Source organism: Erythrolamprus reginae, chromosome 1, assembly GCF_031021105.1.
Source record: "Erythrolamprus reginae isolate rEryReg1 chromosome 1, rEryReg1.hap1, whole genome shotgun sequence".
Lineage (NCBI taxonomy): Eukaryota > Metazoa > Chordata > Lepidosauria > Squamata > Dipsadidae > Erythrolamprus > Erythrolamprus reginae.
The window spans coordinates 34,927,901-34,950,008 of NC_091950.1; the positions used below are offsets into that span (position 1 = coordinate 34,927,901).

Sequence of the window (22,108 nt, forward strand, 5' to 3'; positions counted from 1 at the left end):
TAAAAACATCATATCTTATACATTCAAAAACCTCTTAAAGTATAGCTTTTCTCTATCTAATATTAAAACATTACGATAACCTTTACATTAATTGCTGGTCATCAAATTCCCTTCTTATTTGAATCTTACAAATCTGTTGAGCTCATTATTCCAAAAAGCATTTTTCTTATAATCTTTTAAGCCAAGTAAGTTATATATAAAATAATTCTTCATATTGCAGCAAAAATATCTAATAAACCATAATTCTATATGTCTAATAAAATAGTTATTCCAATAAGAAAGTACAGTGTTCCCTCGATTTTCGCGGGGGATGCGTTCCGAGACCGCCCGCGAAAGTCGAATTTCCGCGAAGTAGAGATGCGGAAGTAAATATGCTATTTTGGGCTATGAACAGTGTCACAAGCCTTCCCGTAACACTTTAAACCCCTAAATTACAATTTCCCATTCCCTTAGCAACCATTTAGATTATTATTCACCATGTTTATTTATTAAAGTTTATTTTTTAAAAAAATTATTAAAGACGGACGAAAATTTGGCGATGACATATGACGTCATCGGGCAGGAAAAACAGTGGTATAGGGGGAAGAACCACAAAGTATTTTTTAATTAATATTTTTGAAAAACCGTGGTATAGGGTTTTTGCGAAGTTCGAACCCGCGAAAATCGAGGGAACACTGTATATCATATTTTATAATAATAAAGTAGGTTAAATATAAAGTAAATTTGAATATCACAACTAAAAAAAGCTAAGTAACTTTTTAAAAGTTTGTGTTGGAGAAAAAATAAAAAATTTATGAATGAAAAATCCCCAAATCTTGTTCCTGGCTGGTCCCGCCCACCCCACCCTGCCTCTCTCTGGAGTCCCCACGATGCCCAGGGCATGCGCGGAGGCTCAAGGAGGGCGAGAAACAGGCTTACCAGAAGTTCAGGAAGGCCAGAAACTGGTTTGTTCCATCTTACAGAGGGCCTCCAGAGCATATTACAGGAGATAAGAGAGGCCATCTGTGCTTGGGTGGGGCTCCAGTAATTAGGGCTGCTGGTATAAATAGCAGCGTGTGCATTTGGCTGTTGTTTTGGGACAAGTGCTCTTTGCTGTGCTCTCTTTGTTGTGAGCCACCCCGAGTCTTCGGAGAGGGGTGGCATACAAATCTAATAAATTGAGTTGAATTGAATTGAATTGCAATACAAAAAGAGTGCTTAGTTTATTTTGACTTTTGTGATAAAGAACATTGTTTTGAATTTTCAAACGTGTGTGTGTCTGAATTTTGTACCCTTGAATTTTCGGGAGGCTCCTACCAGAGAGCCCGGCAGAACACCTTCAAGGGCGTTACGCATCTCCCCAAAATGCCTCATCCTGCAGTCGTTGGTCTAGTCTTTCTATGTATTATGAAAAATGCCAAAAATCTTAAGAACAACTTCCCAGCCGGTTTCTAACATTCACGGGTGAGTTGAACCTATGACCAGCTTTCTCAGTTGTTATTTCAAAAGTCCTGGGCTGCCACTTAAGTCCATGAACAGAGATTGGGAGTCCTGAAATAAAGGCAACATACCTTAGGTTGTATTCATTTTGGCGTTCAATGGCAGCATGATGGTCATCCACTTCAGTGGCCATTAGCGATGCTCTTTTCTCCACTTTCTCCAAATCTAGACGTAGTTTGTCCTTTTCTCTTAGAACTAGGTCAGCCCGTTCTCTAAAAAATAAACTTTGGTTGTTCAGACGATGCTGGTTGAACTTCCCAGCAAGACAGAGAAAGTAATAGTTTGACAATTTTCAAACATATTCCTACCCGGATGCACAAATAACTTGTTGAAGTTTATAAATCATTATTAGGCAAATAGTGAAATCTTTCAGGCTGTGAGGTTATGCTAGAAAGCAAGTGCTAGAGAATCACAGGAGTTAAAGTAGGTTGGCATTGACAGTGATGGGAGAAATGAATATGCATGAATCTACATAGGGGTCAAGACGGTGCAGAAGTTAGTGATAAATTAACAGCTTGCCACACTCTCTATAGAAGGTCTGATGTTTATGGGAACTACAAAACGATATTGATAAAATTGAACAGGTCCAAAGACGGGCTACAAGAATGGTGGAAGGTCTTAAGCATAAAACATATCAAGAAAGACTTAATGAACTCGATCTGTATAGTCTGGAGGACAGAAGGAAAAGGAGGGACATGATTGAAACATTTAAATATGTCAAAGGGTTAAATAAGGTTCAGGAGGGAAGTGGTTTTAATAGGAAAGTGAACACAAGAACAAGAGGACACAATCTGAAGTTAATTGGGGGAAAGATCAAAAGCAACATGAGAAAATATTATTTTACTGAAAGAGTAGTAGATGCTTGGAACAAACTTCCAGCAGACGTGGTTGGTAAATCCACAGTAACTGAATTTAAACATTGCCTGGGATAAACATATATCCATCCTAAGATAAAACACAGGAAATAGTATAAGGGCAGACTAGACGGACCATGAGATCTTTTTCTGCCATCAATCTTCTATGTTTTCTATGTTTCTATGTAACTTGGGAGGGGTGATTTTCATGAGGGAACAGATGCAGCCACAAAGCATTCTGTTGAGGGGTTCAAGGCCATCCCATGCCCATCCACCTGGGCGGAAGCGGAGGAAGGACTTGCTCAATCTGAGTGGGCAACGTGACAAGTTTGTGGGTGGGGGACAAGGGATGTGAACTTTCAACTGGGTGGGAAACTCAGATTCAGGTTTCCCAGCATAGGTGCCAGGATGGCTCCGGCAATAAATTGTAACTTTGAGGAGCATTTTGACTTGGATTCTCATTTAGATTGGATGCTACCTGGAACCTGCTGGAGTTGGGCGGCATATAAATATCACTAAACAAACAAAGAAACCAACAAACAAACCTTGACAATATGCTTATTTGCTGGGGTAACAGAATGGCTAAGAAACAGAGCAGCATGTTAAGAAGGTCTTGCTTCTGCTACAAATGGGTTTACTATTTAAATGAGTTCCCTTCCCCTGGCAAAAAGCTCCTCTGATCCTGAACAAAATGCTGCAGCCAGCAGGCTAGCCCAGTTCAGAGCTTTTGTAACAATAAGAAACTGCCCCCTGAGCCGATATATGTCTATGAGACATATATGTTCTGGAGATCTCACCTACAAAAAGATATTGACAAAATTGAACGGGTCCTAGGACGGGCTACAAGAATGGTGGAAGGTCTTAAGCATAAAACGTATCAGGAAAGACTTAATGAACTCGATCTGTATAGTCTGGAGGACAGAAGGAAAAGGGGGGACATGATCGAAACATTTAAATATGTTAAAGGGTTAAATAAGGTTCAGGAGGGAAGTGTTTTTAATAGGAAAGTGAACACAAGAACAAGGGGACACAATCTGAAGTTAGTTGGGGGAAAGATCAAAAGCAACGTGAGGAAATATTATTTCACTGAAAGAGTAGTAGATCCTTGGAACAAACTTCCAGCAGACGTGGTTGGTAAATCCACAGTAACTGAATTTAAAGATGCCTGGGATAAACATATATCCATCCTAAGAGAAAATACAGAAAATAGGGCAGACTAGATGGACCATGGGGTCTTTTTCTGCCATCAGTCTTCTATGTTTCTATGTTTCTATGAGTGTCAAGAAAGTGGAAAACCTGAAGCTCCGAGGCTACAGTCTGTTAATTCTCTCCTGGCACCATCATTTAAAGCAGGGATGGCTAACCTTTTCTAGATTGAGTGCCCAAAGTGTTCACGAACCCTCAAAATGCAAGATATGGCATTGAATTATGGATGTGGGCACTCACACATATACAACAGTGTGAGCACATGCTCTTTTGGCACCCGAGGAGAAAATGGTTTGCCATCAGTGACCTAGAGAGTGCTGTAAAGCGCTAGGGGGCAGTATATAAGTCTAAATGCTATTGCTATGCCTTGAATCAAAGCAAAAAGATTTCATCCAGCCGGAAATGGACTTCTGTGCTTAGTATTTTCATGAAAGCCACAAGAAAACTCTGATCTAGCACTTGAAGGGGTTGTTTGACTGAAGCTCTGTCAAAATAAAATCTTCCTTGGGGAATCCCCGCCACCTTACATTTCAAGATTTTGTTAAAGCTGTTTTATAATTTTTTTAAATTATTTATTTATTCTTTGTCCAATATACAATACATATGGAAGAGAATAGACATTAAGTAATATATATGACGATAGAAAGTAAAAAGAAGAGAAGTAGATGGGAGGGAGAGAGTATATATGATATAAGAGATAAGGAGAGAATATATATACATACATACATACATACATATATATATATATATATATATATATATATAGATAAGGAGAGAATATATATGACATATGAGATAAGGAAAGACAATTGGACAGGGGATGATAGGCACATCAGTGCACTTATATACGCCCCTTACTGGCCTCTTAGGAACCTGGAGAGGTCAATCGTGGAGAGTCTAAGGGAGAAGTGTTGGGGGTTGGGAGTTGACACTATCGAGTCCAGTAATGAGTTCCACGCTTCGACAACTCGATTGTTAAAGTCATATTTTTTATAGTCAAGTTTGGAGCGGTTAATATTAAGTTTGAATCTGTTGTGTGCTCTTGTGTTGTTGCGGTTGAAGCTGAAGTAGTCATTGACCGGAAGGACGTTGCAGCATATGATCTTGTGGGCAATACTTAAATCGTGTTTTAGGCGCTGCAGTTCTAAGCTTTCAAGACCCAGGATAGATAGTCTATTTTCGTAGGGTATTCTGTTTCGAGTGGAGCAGTGAAGGGCTCTTCTGGTGAAATATCTTTGGACGTTTTCGAGAGTGTTGATGTCTGAGATGTGGTATGGGTTCCAGACAGATGAGCTGTATTCGAGAATGGGTCTGGCATAGGTTTTGTAGGCTCTAGTCAGTAGTGTGAGATTGCCAGAGCAGAAGCTACGTAGGATCAGATTAACAACTCTGGAAGCCTTTTTGGCGATATTGTTGCAGTGGGCTTTAGCACTTAGGTCGTTTGATATTAGTATTCCAAGGTCTTTTACTGAGTGTGGGTTGGCTGCGAGAATTTGTTTATTCAGTTCATCTCAATGTATACATATTTTTGTTAAGATACTCACATCAAATGCCGGATCTCCATTTTGAAAGCAGCCAGCGCGGCTTGGTATATCCCATTCTTTGCTATGAGAAGCTCATTTTCCAGGGCAAAAGTCAGCTCAGCCAGGTTAATTTTCCCATCCAAACTGAAATCTAAGGCCTGAAAGAAAGTCAGGATGGATAAACGTGTCAGCTTTGATAGAAGAGAATATCTGTAGCTCAGGGTTGAACTGAGGGATCCTTGGTGCTCTCTGAGCTTGGTTGGCTTTCTGGCAGACATTTCATTATCATACCGCCTTGATTATGTTACCTAGCTTCCTGAACCTTGGGGACGGCGAAAAGCGGCTCAACGGGCCAACCGGGAGTTTGGAAATGAACTTCTGGTTGGCCTATTAAGGTTGTTTTTTGCCACGCCCAGGCTTCAAGAGTCTGGAGGCTTCAGTGAGACCTGTGCACATGTGCCGGGGTGGGGCAGTGTATGTGGGGGTACGCATGCACAGGGGGGCAATCAAGGGTTATATGCATGTGCAGGGGGAGGGCATGGGTATGGGCATGCACGCGCATGCACCCTTTTGGCAGGTGACCGAAAAAAGATTTACGATCACTGCTCTAGAAGTTCGTTGCGCCATTCTAACCTTACTTCTTTTAAGTTGCTGCCCAGATCCAAAACATTTTATTTCTGCTTTCTCACTCCTATCTGGAGTATTTCACTTTTTTCTTAAATCTGAATGCCCATGTTGGAATATTTATTTGTTTGTTTGTCTGGGCACTTATATCTCAGAGGACCTCTCATGGACTATGAATACTAATATGCTTGTGAAGAAGGCACAAAAGAGGCTGTACTTTCTGAGAATGCTCAGGAAGATAAATTTATCTCAGCATCTACTGTTGTCCTACTATCGCAGCACCATTGAGAGCGTCCTGACATACGGCATTCTAGCTTGGTATGGGAGCAGCTCTGTAGCGAACAAAAAAGCTCTACAGAGAATTATTAAAACTGCCCAGAACAACATAGGGCTCCAGCTACCCGCCCTGGATGACATCTTCACATCTCGCTGTTCTAGGAAGGTGCATATTCTCAAAGACTCTTCTCATCCTGCTTACAATCTCTTTGAACTGTTGCCTTCTGGCAGAAGATACAGAACAACTAGAACTCAGACCACACGTTTCCTGAATAGTTTTTATCCCAGAGCTGTTCTTGCACTTAACAACGAACTAAAGGGTCACCATCAGTGAACTGTTGGACAATATTACTCGGTTTGACATGTAGATGGTTGAGTGGTTCAGGGTGAGGAATTTGTAGTGGGTGGGACATTTTATTCTATTTTTTATTCTATTCTTTACAGTAAGACCTCACCTATCGCTGGTGTTACGTTCCAGACCCGGCCGCGATAGGTGAAATCCGCGATGGGGAATTTATCGACTGATAGTACTTATTTAAGTATTTATGTTGTAATTGTTTGGTAAGTTTTCATTGTTTTAAGTGTTTATAAACTCTTCCCACACAGTATTTATTTTAGATACAGTATTTAAATACAGTATTTACAATTTTAGATTATTTTTTTTTTTAAAAACCTGCCGATCGAGTTCCGCAGGCTGTTTAAATCTGCCGATCGACTTCCTCAGAAACCCGCGAACCAGTTAAGATCCGCAAATGATTTTTCTCATTAATATTTCTTGAAAACCCACGATGAAGTGAAGCCGCAGTAGGTGAAGCGCGGTATAGCGAGGGACTACTCTATTCTATTTTTAAATTTTATGTAAGGTGGGACTGGTCTCTGGGTGTCACACGACTTTCGTTGCCAATGACAATTTGTTGTTTTGACAATGACAATAAATTTATTATTATTATTATTATTATTATTATTATTATTATTATTATTATTATTTATTAGATTTGTATGCCACCCCTCTTCGAAGACTCGGGGCAGCTCATCAAAGCAAAGGCATGGATATTAATGGGGGAGGAATAATTTCTAAGTAGTGCTTCTTAACCTAAACCACTTTTAAGATGTGCGGACTTCAACTCCCAGGATGCCCTAGGCCAGGAGTAGGCAAAGTTGGCTCTTCTATGACATGTGGACTTCAACTCCCAGAATCCCTGAGCCAGCATGATTGGCTCAGGAATTCTGGGAGTTGGAGTCCACAAGTCATAGAAGAGCCAACATTGCCTACCCTTTCTCTCAGCAGCATGCCGGCTGATTTGGAAGTGGCTGAGGTTGAGGAACATGGCTCTAAAAAGAAAAAAGACAGGCACAGGAGCCAGCCAATGAGGAGTGCCTTCCCCGCACAAGTGGGAGGAACAAGAAACAGGGGAATAACCAATGAAATCCCACGGTGCTCGCAGCCCTGATTGAACATCAATCCAACTGCATGCTGGGCTGAAACGTTTAAAAGAGATTCAGAAACAGCTGGGAGTTGCATAGGAGATGAGCAGTTTAGGCTGCAATGGGGAATTCCCTTTGCTCACAAAGGCCTGAATAAATCCACATTTTAACTGCACCGCATCAGTTCACCCAGAAGCCCCAGGGTGTCCAATTGTTGAGGAAGATGAAAGCTTCCTGACAAAGCGCTCTGAGCATCCTCCCCAGATTGAAATGTGTGGCATCCCATTAAAATCCTTTGTGGGTTCTGAATAGTACTTAGAATCTGCAGTTGAGATGTATTTCTGAAATTGCATTAGTAACTGGGTAACCGCGGAATACATTACCTTCAGGATCTCTTGGCTATTCTCTATGCCTTGTTCTTGCCAAGTGTCCAGAATTTGTTCCACTGCAGCGTAGCCCATCCCATCATCCAGGATGGAAAAGACACGGAAGCTGATTGTACTCGTCATTGCTGAGGGAGGGGTGGTACGTCTCCCACTTTCATCAAAGGCCTGGAAGTGGGGGCAGGGGGAGGAGAAGAGAGAGAGAAAATAGCCTGTAAATTGTGCCCTCTGGGGAAAAAACAATCATATCTGGACATTAATTTGGCATCTTTCTTCTTGATGGCTTGATTTCCAGAAGAAGGCAAATGTTTTCATTTGCATATCCTCACCCCCCCCCCCCATATTTTTAATGGTATAACCCAAAGGCCTCACCTCTCAATAATGGTTGTGAGGTCCCTCCTCAAGAAGCCTTCCCTGGACCCGTTAGAATTTAAAGAACTTTTGTCCAGTCTCCAACCTACCCTTTGTGGGAAAGGTTGTAGAGCAGTGTTTCCCAACCGTGGCAACTTGAAGATATTTGGACTTCAACTCCCAGAATTCCCCAGCCAGCAGCTGCTGGCTGGGTAATTCTGGGAGTTGAAGTCCAAATATCTTCAAGTTGCCAAGGTTGGGAAACACTGTTGTAGAGAAAATAGTGGCGGTGCAGCTCTTACGGTCATTGGATGAAATGGATTATCTAGACCAGGGGTAGGCAATTAATTTTGCCATGGGGCCACCTGAGAAATTGGGATGGCTTTAGAGGGCCAGACTAATCTAATTAAGCCGCCCCGAGTCTGCGGAGAGGGGCAGCATACAAATCTAATAAGTAAGTAAGTAAGTAAGTAAGTAAGTAAGTAAGTAAGTAAGTAAGTAAGTAAGTAAGTAAGTAAATAGGTAAGTAAGTAAGTAAGTAAGTAAATAAATAAATAAATAAGTAAATAAATAAGTTCTACCCTGACCTAAACACTCAGACCCACTCTATAGACCCCTCATTGTTTCCTTTACGGCAACACGGTGCACCACAGTCACTACGCTGGAGTGTTTGCGTGGTTTCTGTGCTCAGCCGCTCTTGGTAGGAGGTTGGGATCCGCTCCAGTGCGAGGATGAAAGAGCTGACCCCGTCTGCCGGGACTCCTCCGGTTCCTGCTTTCCTCATGATTCATCAGGAAAGCAGGAACCTGAGGAGTCCCGGCAGGTGCGGTGAGCTCTTTCATCCTTGCACTGGAGCGGACCCTGATCTCCGCGGACCGGTCACAGATAGCGGGCGGGCCGGTCACAGACAGAAGGGCCACACCTTGCCCAGGTCTGATCTAGACTCTACTTGGATCAGGAGGCTCTTCTCACTCATGTTTTTGTCACCTCACGGTTAGATTATTCCAACACACTCTACAGTTGGTCCAGAATGCAGCTGCATGAATAGGTACACCCACATTACACCAATTGCATCTGCACGGTCTCCAGATGCAATTCAAGGTGTTGGTCATTACCTTTAAAGCCCTAAATGGCTTAGGGCCAGACTATCTTTGAGACCACCTCCAACCATGTAGCTCCCAGCTCCCAGTAAGGGCCCATAGAATTGATCTTCTCCAGGTCCCATCAGCTAAACAGTGTTGGTTGGCGGGTCCACGGGGGAGAGCCTTCTCTGTGGCTGCCCCGGCTCTCTGGAAATAGCTACCTCCTGAGATCCACACTATCCCCACCCTATTGGTCTTCCGGAAAGTGGTAAAGACCAGGCTTTTCTGACAGGGCCGTTGATCTTATGGTGGTAACCAGCGAGATCCGGCCATGAATGGTATGCAGGGGTTAATTGTTTGTATTTTAAATTGTTTTAAAACTGTTTCAGAGGTTTTTGTATTATTATTGATGTTTTATATTTTTGCTGTGAGCCGCTTTATATTTTTGCTGTGAGGCCCTAAAGAGTTGGGTGGCATAGAAAATAAACAAATAAACAAATAATCAAATAATCAAACAAGCAAACAAGCAAACAAATAAATATTAAGCCGTAGATATGGTTTTGCTCTTTCAGAATAAATCCAAACCCCTGGACATATCTAGATTTTCTACATCTTAAGGCTTCCTATCCCTCATAGAAGGTTTAACTGGTCTTCCTATACATTAGAGAGTTGGATTAGATTAGTGTTTTTCGAACTTGGCAACTATAAAATACCAGTATGTGGACTTCAACTCCCAGAAATCCACAGCCAGCAGTTGAAGTCCCCACATGTTAAAAGTTGCCAAATTTGAAAAATAGTGAACTAGATGATCCTTATGGCTCTTTACAACTCTTTAATTCAATTATATTTGTGTGCAACAAGGCCTCAGGGTAATATTTAAGATTGAGCCACTGCTACTTTCTTTTGTTTTATAAAGGCCAAACAGGAGTTCCAATTTTCATTTTTCAGATGAGCTTTACAATTTTGCTGATGAAGATGGCATATATACAGTAGATCAACCACAATCAATTAAACAGCAACACCCATAAATATCCAATAAACTATTGGGACAAATAAAAGGAAGAAAAAGTGGGAATAGGAAAGCTCAGTCCTGAGAAAAAGCATGATGCCAAAAAGCAATGAGAGAATACAAATATTTGACCATAAAATTTTGCTCTCTGTCTTTAATAGTTTAGCTATACGTGCCATTTTCAAAACAAAGCACAGGAAAACTAGACCACGGGTGTCAATCTCAATCGGCATCACATGATGTCACATGACATATATCGCAATATTTTTTGCCTTTGTGGAGCCAGGGTGGGTGTGGCCTGCATGAGATACATCTGGTCTGCGGGCTGCCAGTTTGATACCCATGACCTAGATTGAATTAAATGTGGTTGGAGAGCAAAGCAGGACATTTTAGTGCCATGTTATGGAGGAAACACATTGGAAGCACCTACCTGCATAGAAAGATGCCGTTTCAACTGCCTGTATGGAGTGGAAGCTGAAGGTGGGAGAGGCTTCCCAATTTTAAAGAGCCCGTAGAGAAAGTCTTCGATGCTCATTGTTCCATTGTTGTGGTCCAGGTTGTGAAATACTTCCTCCAGCATCTAAGAGGAATCAAATGTTTCAAATTAGTAAAAATATTTGTATTTGTATTTATTAGATTTGTATGCCGCCCCTCTCTGAAGACTCGGGGCGGCTAACAACAATATAAAAAGACAATATAAACAAATCTAATATTAAAAATAATCTAAAACCCCCCAATTTAAATAACCACTCATACATACAAGCATACCATGTATAAATTCTATAAGCCTAGGGGGAAGGGAAATTTCAATTCCCCCATGCCTGACGACAGAGGTGGGTTTTAAGGAGCTTGCGAAAGGCAAGGAGGGTGGGGGCAACTCTGATATCTGGGGGGAGCTGGTTCCAGAGGATTGGGGCCACCACAGAGAAGGCTCTTCTCCTGAGTACCGCCAAACGACATTGCTTAGTCGATGGGACCCGGAGAAGGCCAACTCTGTGGGACCTAACCGGTCACTGGGCTATGCAGTGTCTCATGGTGGGGGGACCTATCCTAGTACAATGATGGCGAACCTATGGCACAGGTGCCACAGGTGCCACATGGAGCCATATCTCCTGGCACGCAAGCCATTGCTCTAGCTCAGCTGCAACATGCATGTGTGTGCCGACCGGCTGATTTTTGGCTTGCATAGAGGCTTTGGGAAGGCATTTTTGGCTTGCATAGAGGCTTTGGGAAGGCATTTTTGGCTTGCATAGAGGCTTTGGGAAGGCATTTTTGGCTTGCATAGAGGCTTTGGGAAAGCATTTTTGGCTTGCATAGAGGCTTTGGGAAGGCATTTTTGGCTTGCATAGAGGCTTTGGGAAGGCATTTTTGGCTTGCATAGAGGCTTTGGGAAGGCATTTTTGGCTTGCATAGAGGCTTTGGGAAGGCATTTTTGGCTTGCATAGAGGCTTTGGGAAGGCATTTTTGGCTTGCATAGAGGCTTTGGGAAAGCATTTTTGGCTTGCATAGAGGCTTTGGGAAGGCATTTTTGGCTTGCATAGAGGCTTTGGGAAGGCATTTTTGGCTTGCATAGAGGCTTTGGGAAGGCATTTTTGGCTTGCAGAGGGCTTCCAGGGGGTGGTGGGATTGGGGAGGGCGTTTTTACCCTCCCCTGGCTCCAGGGAAGCCTTTGGAGCTTGAGGAGGGCGAAACACGAGCCTGCTGGGCCCACCAGAAGTTGGGAAATAGGCTGTTTCCAGCCTCCGGGGGGTGTGGGAAGCTGTTTTTGCCCTCCCCAGGCATTGAATTATTGGTGTGGGCACTTGTGCATGCACAATAACACGCACGCCCAAGAAAAAAAAGGTTCACCATCATTGTCCTAGTATAATTCAGAAAATCCACTGATTTATTATTTATTTATTAATTGGATTTGTATGCCGCCCCTCTCCGAGGACATGGGGTGACTGATGCAGTTTGAAGCCCAGAAAAATGAGACTAAGGAACAGCAGGTGGCAGCATCTGGCTAACTTTATCTGGGCTTAGGTAAGGTTAATAGATGGAGAAGGCTCTGAAAATCCCAGGGCTGTAGGGTTGCAGACTGGGGAGCCCAGAGCATCCCAGAAGGCAATGACAAAGCCATACTGTTGCCAAGGAAACAGCACACATGCATCCATGCTTTCATTGGGAGTCACTGCCGGTTCCAGCGACCCAGGATGCCAAGTAACTACTAGTTCTATAGAACCAGTCCAAACCGGGAGGAACCCACCTGTGCTACTAAATTTCATAAAGTGCTGGAGAACTACAGTATAACATTTGTTTAGGGGGCTGCCCTCAGCCTACAAACTTCAGAATATTTTCCCCAAAATACATTTATGTTTAAATTTGCAAAGTTAAGAAAAATAAGAATGACAGTTCCCAGCAGTTATATTGACCTAGGATAGGGCAGGACAGGGCAGAATCCTCATTAGGTACCTGAGTGTCAATATTCTGCAAACCAAACTGCTCACAAATGGAGACAAGCTTCTTTCTGCTCAAGTGACCATCTCGGGAAATTCCAAGATCTTTGCAAACTTCATGCAACTTCTCTTCTATCCAGTCCTGAGAGGGGAAGATATTTGGAGAGGTATTCAAGTCATCGGGATTCCAGAACCTCAACTGACCTAAAAAAGAAAGCAACAAAGCGTGATTTGGGAGAGGGGGGAAAAACACCTCTACGTTTGAAAAAGCAAAGAGAGGATAAGCCATAAATAAAATTAGTGAATCTTTCAAAAAGTTATTAATGTTCTCCCTGATGTTTTCTAGCTATAATAATATAAAAACCATTGCTTTACCTTACTGTTTATTGTAAATAATGTACACATCCTACATTGTTTATTATAGAGTCAACACTATAATGTCTGGTACATTCCTTGAACAATTAAAATAAAGATATAGTTTAAAGAAAACATTTTTGGTGTAGGTTAACCATAACTTCTTCTAATTGCCCTTAAGTTAACTTCTAACTTAACTGTCATGTCCTTCTAACTGTGACATGGACAGCATCATACAACTGTTTCATGCAAAGTTGCCTTAATTTCATTCTAGTTCTGGTTGAGATAAAAAATTGTTTTCCGTTGTTACAATTTTCCTCTTCTAATCCTGTTTGTTGCAGACCTAATCGAGACCTACAAGAGCCTCAGTAGTGCACTGGTTAGAGTGCAGTACAGCAAGCTACTTCTTCTGATCACCAGCTGCCAGTCCAATCTCACCAGGCTCAAGGTTGACTCAGCCTTCCATCCTTCCAAGGTCGGTAAAATGAGGACCCAGATTGTTGGGGGCAAGATGCTTACTCTTTGCAAACCGCTTAGAGAGGGCTGTAAAGCACTGGGAAGTGGTATATAAGTCTAAAGGCTATTGCTAATCTAGAATGTTCTATTAAAATTTTAGTTGATTATGTGCTCGGATCTGCTCACTCCGATGGGCTACCTTGGACAGTTCCAAATTTTCCAAATAACACCCAGATCAGAACTGCCGGTATGTATGCTACCTATTCTCGTCTGGCTTCTGCTCATATGGCTACTTTGAAGACAGACTTTATCTGTGATGGATTACAGTGAGGAGGTAGATCTCCAGGAGGGAGGGGGGTACATTCCAGAGGAGTAAGATGCAACTCAATCTGGATGTTCTGTGTGCGAGAGAGAAGGTGAAGACAGACCCTCCCTCATTGTTCACAGAATATTTTACATGCAGATAGAAACATAGAAACATAGAAGTCTGACGGCAGAAAAAGACCTCATGGTCCATCTAGTCTGCCCTTATACTATTTTCTGTGTTTTATCTTAGGATGGATATATGTTTATCCCAGGCATGTTTAAATTCAGTTACTGTGGATTTATCTACCACGTCTGCTGGAAGTTTGTTCCAAGGATCTACTACTCTTTCAGTAAAATAATATTTTCTCATGTTGCTTTTGATCTTTCCCCCAATTAACTTCAGATTGTGTCCCCTTGTTCTTGTGTTCACTTTCCTATTAAAAACACTTCCCTCCTGGACCTTATTTAACCCTTCAACATATTTAAATGTTTCGATCATGTCCCTCCTTTCCCTTCTGTCCTCCAGACTATACAGATTGAGTTCATTAAGTCTTTCCTGATACGTTTTATGCTTAAGACCTTCCACCATTCTTGTAGCCCATCTTTGGACCCATGCAATTTTGTCAAATTGAACAGGTCCAAAGACGGGCACTCTCATGTCAGATATGACATGAGAGTGCCCTGTCTGCAAGATTTTGTATGAAACAATAAAAAACTCAGCTGGGAAGAATCTTCAACTATCATATTGTTGTTAAATCCACAGTAATTGAATTGAAACATGCCCGGGATAAACATATATCCATCCTAAGATAAAATACAAGAAAATACAGACTAGATGGACCATGAGGTCTTTTTCTGCCGTCAATCTTCTATGGTTCTATGTTTCATATTTGGTTTTGGGACAGTACCTTTAATATGTTGTTCAAAAGCACTTAACAATATCTGAACCAAGAAAATTACTTTATTGTTGCATCTGTACTCTGTTACAATTAATTGTACCGGTATTCTCTCTAAAATTATAAAAATTATAGATTATAAAGCCGAATTGTAATGTGTTAAATAAATGGGGTGGGACAGCCAATTTTGAAGCTCTGAAAAAATAAACAGTTTTTGAATGTAGAAAATAAATAAAAACTCCCTCTTCTCCCTGCTCCCAAATCAAACAATCCTTCTCCCATTTTCTATTCCATTTATTTCACATGAAACTGGCATCATGGTTGTGATTGAATTGGTTGACTGATTTTAATATATTGGGTTTTTAGCGTGTAGTTTTTAATTAATTAGATTTGTTTGTACACATTGTTTTATATTGCATCTTGTGAGCCACCCCGAGTCTTTGGAGAAGGGCAGCATACAAATCTAATAAATAATAATAATAATAATAATAATAACGAGACAGCAGAATTGAGGAGAAGCAGCTAGAGAAATTAGTGAAATACGAAGATCTAAAAATCAAGCTGCAACGACTGTGGCATAAGCCTGTGAAAGTGGTCCCAGTGGTACTTCGCACGCTGGGCGCAGTGCCAAAGGATCTCAGCGGACATTTGAAAACCATTGGAATTGACAAAATCTCCATCTGTCAATTGCAAAAGGCCGCTTTACTGGGATCAGCAAACATAATTCACCGCTACATCACGCAGTCCTAGGTGCTTGGGAAGCGCCCGACTGGTGATGAAATACGAAATCCAGCATAATGATCTCGTTTGCTGTGTTGTACTGACATAATAATAATAATAATAATAATAATAATAATAATAATAATAATAATAATCATCATCATCTTCTTTACCTTCAGCTTCATATTCTTCACTGTCCTGTGATTGCCAGTTCTAAGTAAGAAAAAAAGGTTTTATTTTAATGCATTAAATATGTACACCCAAAATATGAATAAAGCAATCACATTATTCTGTTGGGCCACTAATGCTGGTCTGGCAACACCTTAAAAATGTAACAGATAACTCTGATGAAGACCAAACAATATTTTCCTACTTCAGATGTAAATACATTTAATAATGAGAGCAATTCAACTAATTTAGCTAAATTCGATTCTTCCCCATGAAAATGTTTCGTGGTATTTTGAAAAAGCAATTCCACAATCAATTATATATAAAGTGAAAGGTTCCCCACGCACATTATGTGCTAGTCGTTCCCAACTCTAGAGGGCGATGCTCATCTCTGTTTCAAAGCTAAAGAGTCAGCTCTGTCCAAAGAAGTCTCCATGGTCATGTGGCTGGCATGACTAAATGCCAAAGGTGCACGGAACACAGTTACCTTCCCAGCAAAGGTGGTCCTTATTTTTCTACTTGCATTTTTTATGTGCTTTTGAACTGCTAGGTTGGCAGAAGCTGGGACGAATAACAGGAGCTCACCCTGTTACGCAACACTAGGGATTCAAACTGCTGAACTGCCCACCTTTTGATTGACAAGATCAGCATCTTAGCCATTGATCCACCGTGTCCCTTACAATCAATTATACACTACCAATAACAGATAGTCCTCTCCTCAACGTACAATGGCACTTAACTGACCTCAGAAGGATGGAAGGTTGAGTCAACCTTGAGCCTGGCGGGATCAAACTCCTGGCAATGGGCAGAGTTAGTCTGCAATGTTGCACTCCAACCACTGCACCACCACAACATTTAGGACATGTGAGAATGTTTCCACATTCACCATTCGCCTGGTGCACCAGTTGTGGCCCTATCTGGACCGGGAGTCACTGCTCACAGTCACTCATGCCCTCATCACCTCGAGGTTCGACTACTGTAACGCTCTCTACATGGGGCTACCTTTGAAAAGTGTTCGGAAACTCCAGATCGTGCAGAATGCAGCTGCGAGAGCAATCATTGGCTTTCCCAGATATGCCCATGTTACACCAACACTCCGCAGTCTGCATTGGTTGCCGATCAGTTTCCGGTCACAATTCAAAGTGTTGGTTATGACCTATAATCCCTTCATGGCACCAGACCAGATTATCTCAGGGACCGCCTTCTGCTGCACGAATCCCAGCGACCAGTTAGGTCCCACAGAGTGGGTCTTCTCCGGGTCCCATCAACTAAACAATGTCGTTTGGCGGGACCCAGGGGAAGAGCCTTCTCTGTGGCGGCCCCGGCCCTCTGGAACCAACTCCCCCCAGAGATCAGAATTGCCCCCACCCTCCTTGCCTTTCGTAAGCTACTTAAAACCCACCTCTGCTGTCAGGCATGGGGGAACTGAGATATTCTTTCCCCCTAGGCCTCTACAATTTATGCATGGTATGTCTGTATGTATGTCTGGTTTTATAATAAGGGTTTTTTAGTTGTTTTAGTATTGGATTGCTACATGCTGTTTTTATCACTGTTGTTAGCCGCCCCGAGTCCACGGAGAGGGACGGCATACAAATCCAATAAATAATAATAATAAATAAGGAGGCACATGCCCAGGGAGCAGTGTTCTTAATTTTTTTAAGAATAGCTACTACATTATGCCACAGTAAATGCCATTCCTCCTTGTCCCTCCCCAATCAAAGCCCTAGGTATTTACATATACTGTACAGTGATACCTCGTCTTACAAACGCCTCGTCATACAAACTTTTCGAGATACAAACCCGGGGTTTAAGATTTTTTTGCCTCTTCTTACAAACTATTTTCACCTTACAAACCCACCACCGCTGCTGGGATGCCCCGCCTCCGGACTTCCATTGCCAGCGAAGCACCCGTTTTTGCACTGCTGGGATTCCCCTGAGGCTACCCTCCATGGGAAACCCCACCTCTGGACTTCCGTGTTTTTGTGATGCTGCAGGGGAATCCCAGCAGGTGAATCCCAGCAGCGCAAAACGGGCGCTTCGCTGGCAACCGAAGTCTGGAGGTGGGGTTTCCCATGGAGGGGAGCCTCGGGGGAATCCCAGCAGCACAGAAATGGGCACTTTGACTGGCAAAAAGGGTGAATTTTGGGCTTGCACACATTAATTGCTTTTCCATTGATTCCTATGGGAAACACTGTTTCATCTTACAAACTTTTCACCTTAAGAACCTCATCCAGGAACCAATTAAGTTTGTAAGATGAGGTATCACTGTACAAAAAGCAGAAACAATGTAGCCTGGCCTGTATTATATAATCTACTCAAAACCTGAGCATGAGCAGTAAAAGGATATCCCCCCCCCCCAAAGGATACAGAACAAACAAACAAACAGGATTATTAACAGAGTCCTGGATTATACAACTTCACATGGCATGGATGGATGGATTTAAAATGCAGGGCAAATTCAATTTAGCAGATCTTAGCAGAATAGACTCTACATGCAGCAGGCCCAATTCTGGAGACAATTTACATCATCTGCTTAACGGGTCTTCAATCCCTATGACACAAATTGTGTAATTTTGTGCCACTTTAGGTCATTTCTGTAGATTACATAGCCATGGCATCGTGCCCATAATGAGCGAATGATGTAACATGAAAGTATGTTCATAGGTAATGTAAATACAACAGAAAGCCAATTAGCCTATTAAAATGTTTCACGGCCCTGTGGGAAAAAGCGCCTCTTCCTGCGGATAAGTAAACATCACATCTCTTTCCCTTGACAACAGCAGGCAAGAGAACAAAGTCATAGCCCAACAAAAATAAAGGAAGGAGCAGGAAGAAAGATTCTGTAGATGTGTGTTGATCTACAGCAGAGGTCTCCAAACTTGACAACTTTAAGACTTGTGGACTTCAACTCCCAGAATTCTCCAGGCAGCTATGCTGGCTGGAGAATTCTGGGAGTTGAAGTCCACAAGTCTTAAAGTTGCCTAGTTTGGGGACCCCTGATCTACAGTATAGAAATATACCAGTGCTGTTCACAGAAGGTTAGGGAATCCCTCTCGAGCTTCCTCCGCACACAAGGAAGATAAGACAACCATGACTTGGATAATAGGGAACATCCATAGACGTCAGACAACCAGATGTTCCTGTTGCTACCTAGCAAACAAGACATCTAAGGCAAAGCTGGCTGGGGAATTCTATTTATTTTATTTTATTTATTTAATTGGATTTATATGCCGGCCCTCTCCGAGGACTCGGGGCATCTTACAACATATAAAAAACAATGCAACATGTATTGGTTATGACCTATAAAGCCCTTCATGGCGTCAGACCAGAATATCTCCAGGACCACCTTCTGCCACACGAATTCAGCAACCGGTTAGGTCCCACAGAATTGGCCTTCTCTGGGTCCCGTTGACTAAACAATGTCGTCTGGTGGGACCCAGGGGAAGAGCCTTCTCTGTGGCAGCCCCGACCCTCTGGAACCAGCTCCCCCCAGAGATTAGAACTGCCCCCACCCTCCTTGCCTTTCGTAAACTCCTTAAAACCCACCTCTGCCATCAGGCATGGGGGAATTAAGACATCTTCCCCCGGGGCCTATACAGTTTATGCATGGTATGTTTGTGTGTATGTTTGCTTTTAATAATGGGTTTTTTAGTGTTTTTTAAATTATTAGATTTGTTGTACATTGTTTTATTGTTGCTGTGAGCCACCCCGAGTCTACGGAGAGGGGCGGCATACAAATCTAATAAATAAACAAATAAAATAAATAATTCAATTAATTTAAAACAGTTAATCAAACCCCCCATAGTATTAAAATCAGTCATTGACATTCACCCAACAAACCTACGCTACATTCGTTGACCAGAGGGGTAGGGTCTAATGGCCTCAAGCCTGGTGACACAAATGAGTCTTGAAACTCTTGAGGAAGGCAAGGAGGGTGGGGGCAGTGCGGATCTCTGAAGGGAGCTGATTCCAGAGGGCCGGGGCCACCACAGGGAAGGCTCTTCCCCTAGGCCCTCCCAAGCGACATTGTCTAGTTTACGGGACCTAACCGGTCACCGGGACTCATGCAGCAGAAGGCCACAAGTAATCTCGTCCGGTGCATGTAGGGCTTTATAGGTCATAGCCAACACTTTGAATTGTGTCCAGAAACCAATCGGCAACCAGCGTAGTCCGCGGAGGGCTGGAGAAACATGGGCATATCTGGGGAGGCCCATGACTGCTCGCATGGCTGCGTTTTGCCCAATTTGCAGTTTCTAGGGGGAATTTGCAGTTCTAGGAGTTGAAGTCTTCCAGGCTTAAAGTTGCCAAAGTTGGAGACCCCTGATCTAAGGACAGGGTTGAATACCAAGGCAAGATCTCTGCATTATCAGGACCCATGCAGCTGATAGTGGATCCTGTTCAAGAGGAGACCGACTTGGTAATGCACCAGCGGCTTGTGTAACTGGTACCAGAGTCAGATAGTGAGGATTTGGTGCCAGAGTCAGAGGTTCAGCCAGAGCCTTCAAAACCTCCAATGCCTCACAGCAATGATAAGGAAGATGAGGCTTTCCCCTCTTCTTAATGCATGGGCATGCAGAGCTGCCAAAAGGCAAGAATGGTTACTCCAGAGGAGGTCTCCTCAGGAGTAGGACTTGGGGCTAATTGGCCACACCCTTAGTCTACTTAAGGAAATCAGATGCAACTGAATCTCTACAGGAAATGATGTTTAAAATCCACGTGTCCATCTCTGTTTTATCTGCTTCGGTGTGTTTGTTGAAGACAACTTCTAGGCTTATGATGGCAAACCTATAATTCAATGCCTGGTGAGGGCAAAAACACTTCCCCCGTCCCCCGGAGGCCCTCTGGAGGCCAAAATGTCCTGTTTCCTAACTTCTGGTGGGCCTAGTAGGCTTGTGTTTTGCCCTCCCCAGGCTCCAAAGGCTTCCCTGGAGCTGGGGGAGGGTAAAACTGCCCATCCCCTTGGAGATTCTATGGAAGCCAAAAATACCCTCCCAGAGTCTCTGTGAGAGCCAAAAATCAGCTGGCCGGCATACACATATACGTTGGAGCTGAGCCAGGCAACGGCCAGCAGGTATAACTCTGCATCCCACCTGTGGAACCGTGCCATAGGTTCTCCATCACTGTTCTAGGCTATGAAAGACTAATTGCTATTCTATGATTTAAGGCTTTCCGAACTTATGCCAACTTAATGATGACTAATTAACAGTTGGGCTTTTTGCAAGAAAAGATTGCTTTCAGATTTGTATGTGTGTGAGACTTTTACTAAGACAGTTATCTCAGTGGCTGATTAGGCCCCACAGAGTTGGCCTTCTCCTGGTCCCGTCAACAAAACAATGCCATCTGGTGGGACCCAGGGGAAGAGCCTTCTCTGTGGCGGCCCCGGCCCTCTGGAATCAACTCCCCCTGGAGATTCAAACTGCCCCTACCCTCCTCGCCTTCCATACAATGTTGAAGACTCACCTATGCCACCAGGCGTGGGGAGATTAATCTCCCCCCTCCTTTTTTCTCTGACCTTTATTATGTTTATGTTCAGTTGGACTGATTGTGTAGCAGATAATTTTTTTATAACAATGTATTTTTAGATTAGTTTTTAAATTTTTTTAACATTAGATTTGTATTTATATTGTATTACTGTTATGTTGTGAACTGCCCCGAGTCTTCGGAGAGGGGCGGCATACAAATCTAATAAATTATTATTATTATTATTATTATTATTAGTAGTAGTAGTAGTAGTAGTAGTAGTCGGTTATTGATTAAAATAAGTTCGAACAAATTGTGTGTTTGCTATGTTCTTAGCTGGGGCAGAATACTCTGAGTCCTTCTCCTTCACGAGATCCTTCAAAAAACCATTAAGTGGCAAATGTGATTGTTCTGTCGGGCTCTCTGGTAGACTCCTCCCAAAAATTCACAGGTACAAATTTCAGACACACACACACGTTTGAAAATTCAAAACAATGGTCTTTATAATGAAAATTCACTTAAACCAAGCCCTCTTTTGGTATAGCAAAGAGCACTCGTCTCCAAACAAAATGATAATTTGTACAAGTCCCTTATCAGTTCTGTGATACTTAGCTTGCAGCTGTGAGGTAATTCACAGTCCTTCTTTCACAAAGTGAAACACACTTTGCCCTGGTTTAGTTTCAAAGTGGGGAAAAATCAGCACACAAAAGGTCAAAGTCAGTAAAGCAGTCACGAAACACAATGATCAGATAATCCTCCACAATGGCCCAACCCACAGGCTGCTATTTATAGCAGCCTCACTAATTACCACAGCCCCACCCAACCCCAGGTGGCCTCATATTCTTTGATAATAATCTCTCAGTTGTTGTTGCCTATGCATCGCTCTCCGCATGCGTGGCTGTATCATTAACTCTTGTTCTGAATCCAAGGAGGAGCTAGATAATTGATCTCCTTCTGAGCTGTCTGCCCCACTCTCCTCCTCACTGTCACTCATGTCTTCTTGGTCAGAGGAGCCTTCATCATCAGATTCCACCGGGGGCAAAACAGGCCTGCAGCATGTGGATGTCTCCCCCACATCCACAGTCCTTGGGGCAGGAGCTG

General features: G+C 42.7%; 1 protein-coding gene across 18 annotated transcripts in view; it reads right to left on the reverse strand.

Moving 5' to 3' along the window:
- NIN (ninein) overlaps positions 1 to 22,108 on the reverse strand; it is a 173,438-nt gene that overhangs the window by 62,778 nt on the left and 88,552 nt on the right. For all 18 annotated transcript variants that reach the window (XM_070749183.1, XM_070749157.1, XM_070749190.1 and 15 more), the window contains exons 5-10: positions 15,553 to 15,592; positions 12,664 to 12,851; positions 10,643 to 10,792; positions 7,771 to 7,938; positions 5,084 to 5,220; positions 1,551 to 1,691 (exon numbers count right to left, since the gene is read on the reverse strand). In XM_070749183.1, the coding sequence (XP_070605284.1) occupies positions 1,551 to 1,691; positions 5,084 to 5,220; positions 7,771 to 7,938; positions 10,643 to 10,792; positions 12,664 to 12,851; positions 15,553 to 15,592 (824 nt within the window). The remainder of the gene's footprint in view (positions 1 to 1,550; positions 1,692 to 5,083; positions 5,221 to 7,770; positions 7,939 to 10,642; positions 10,793 to 12,663; positions 12,852 to 15,552; positions 15,593 to 22,108) is intronic.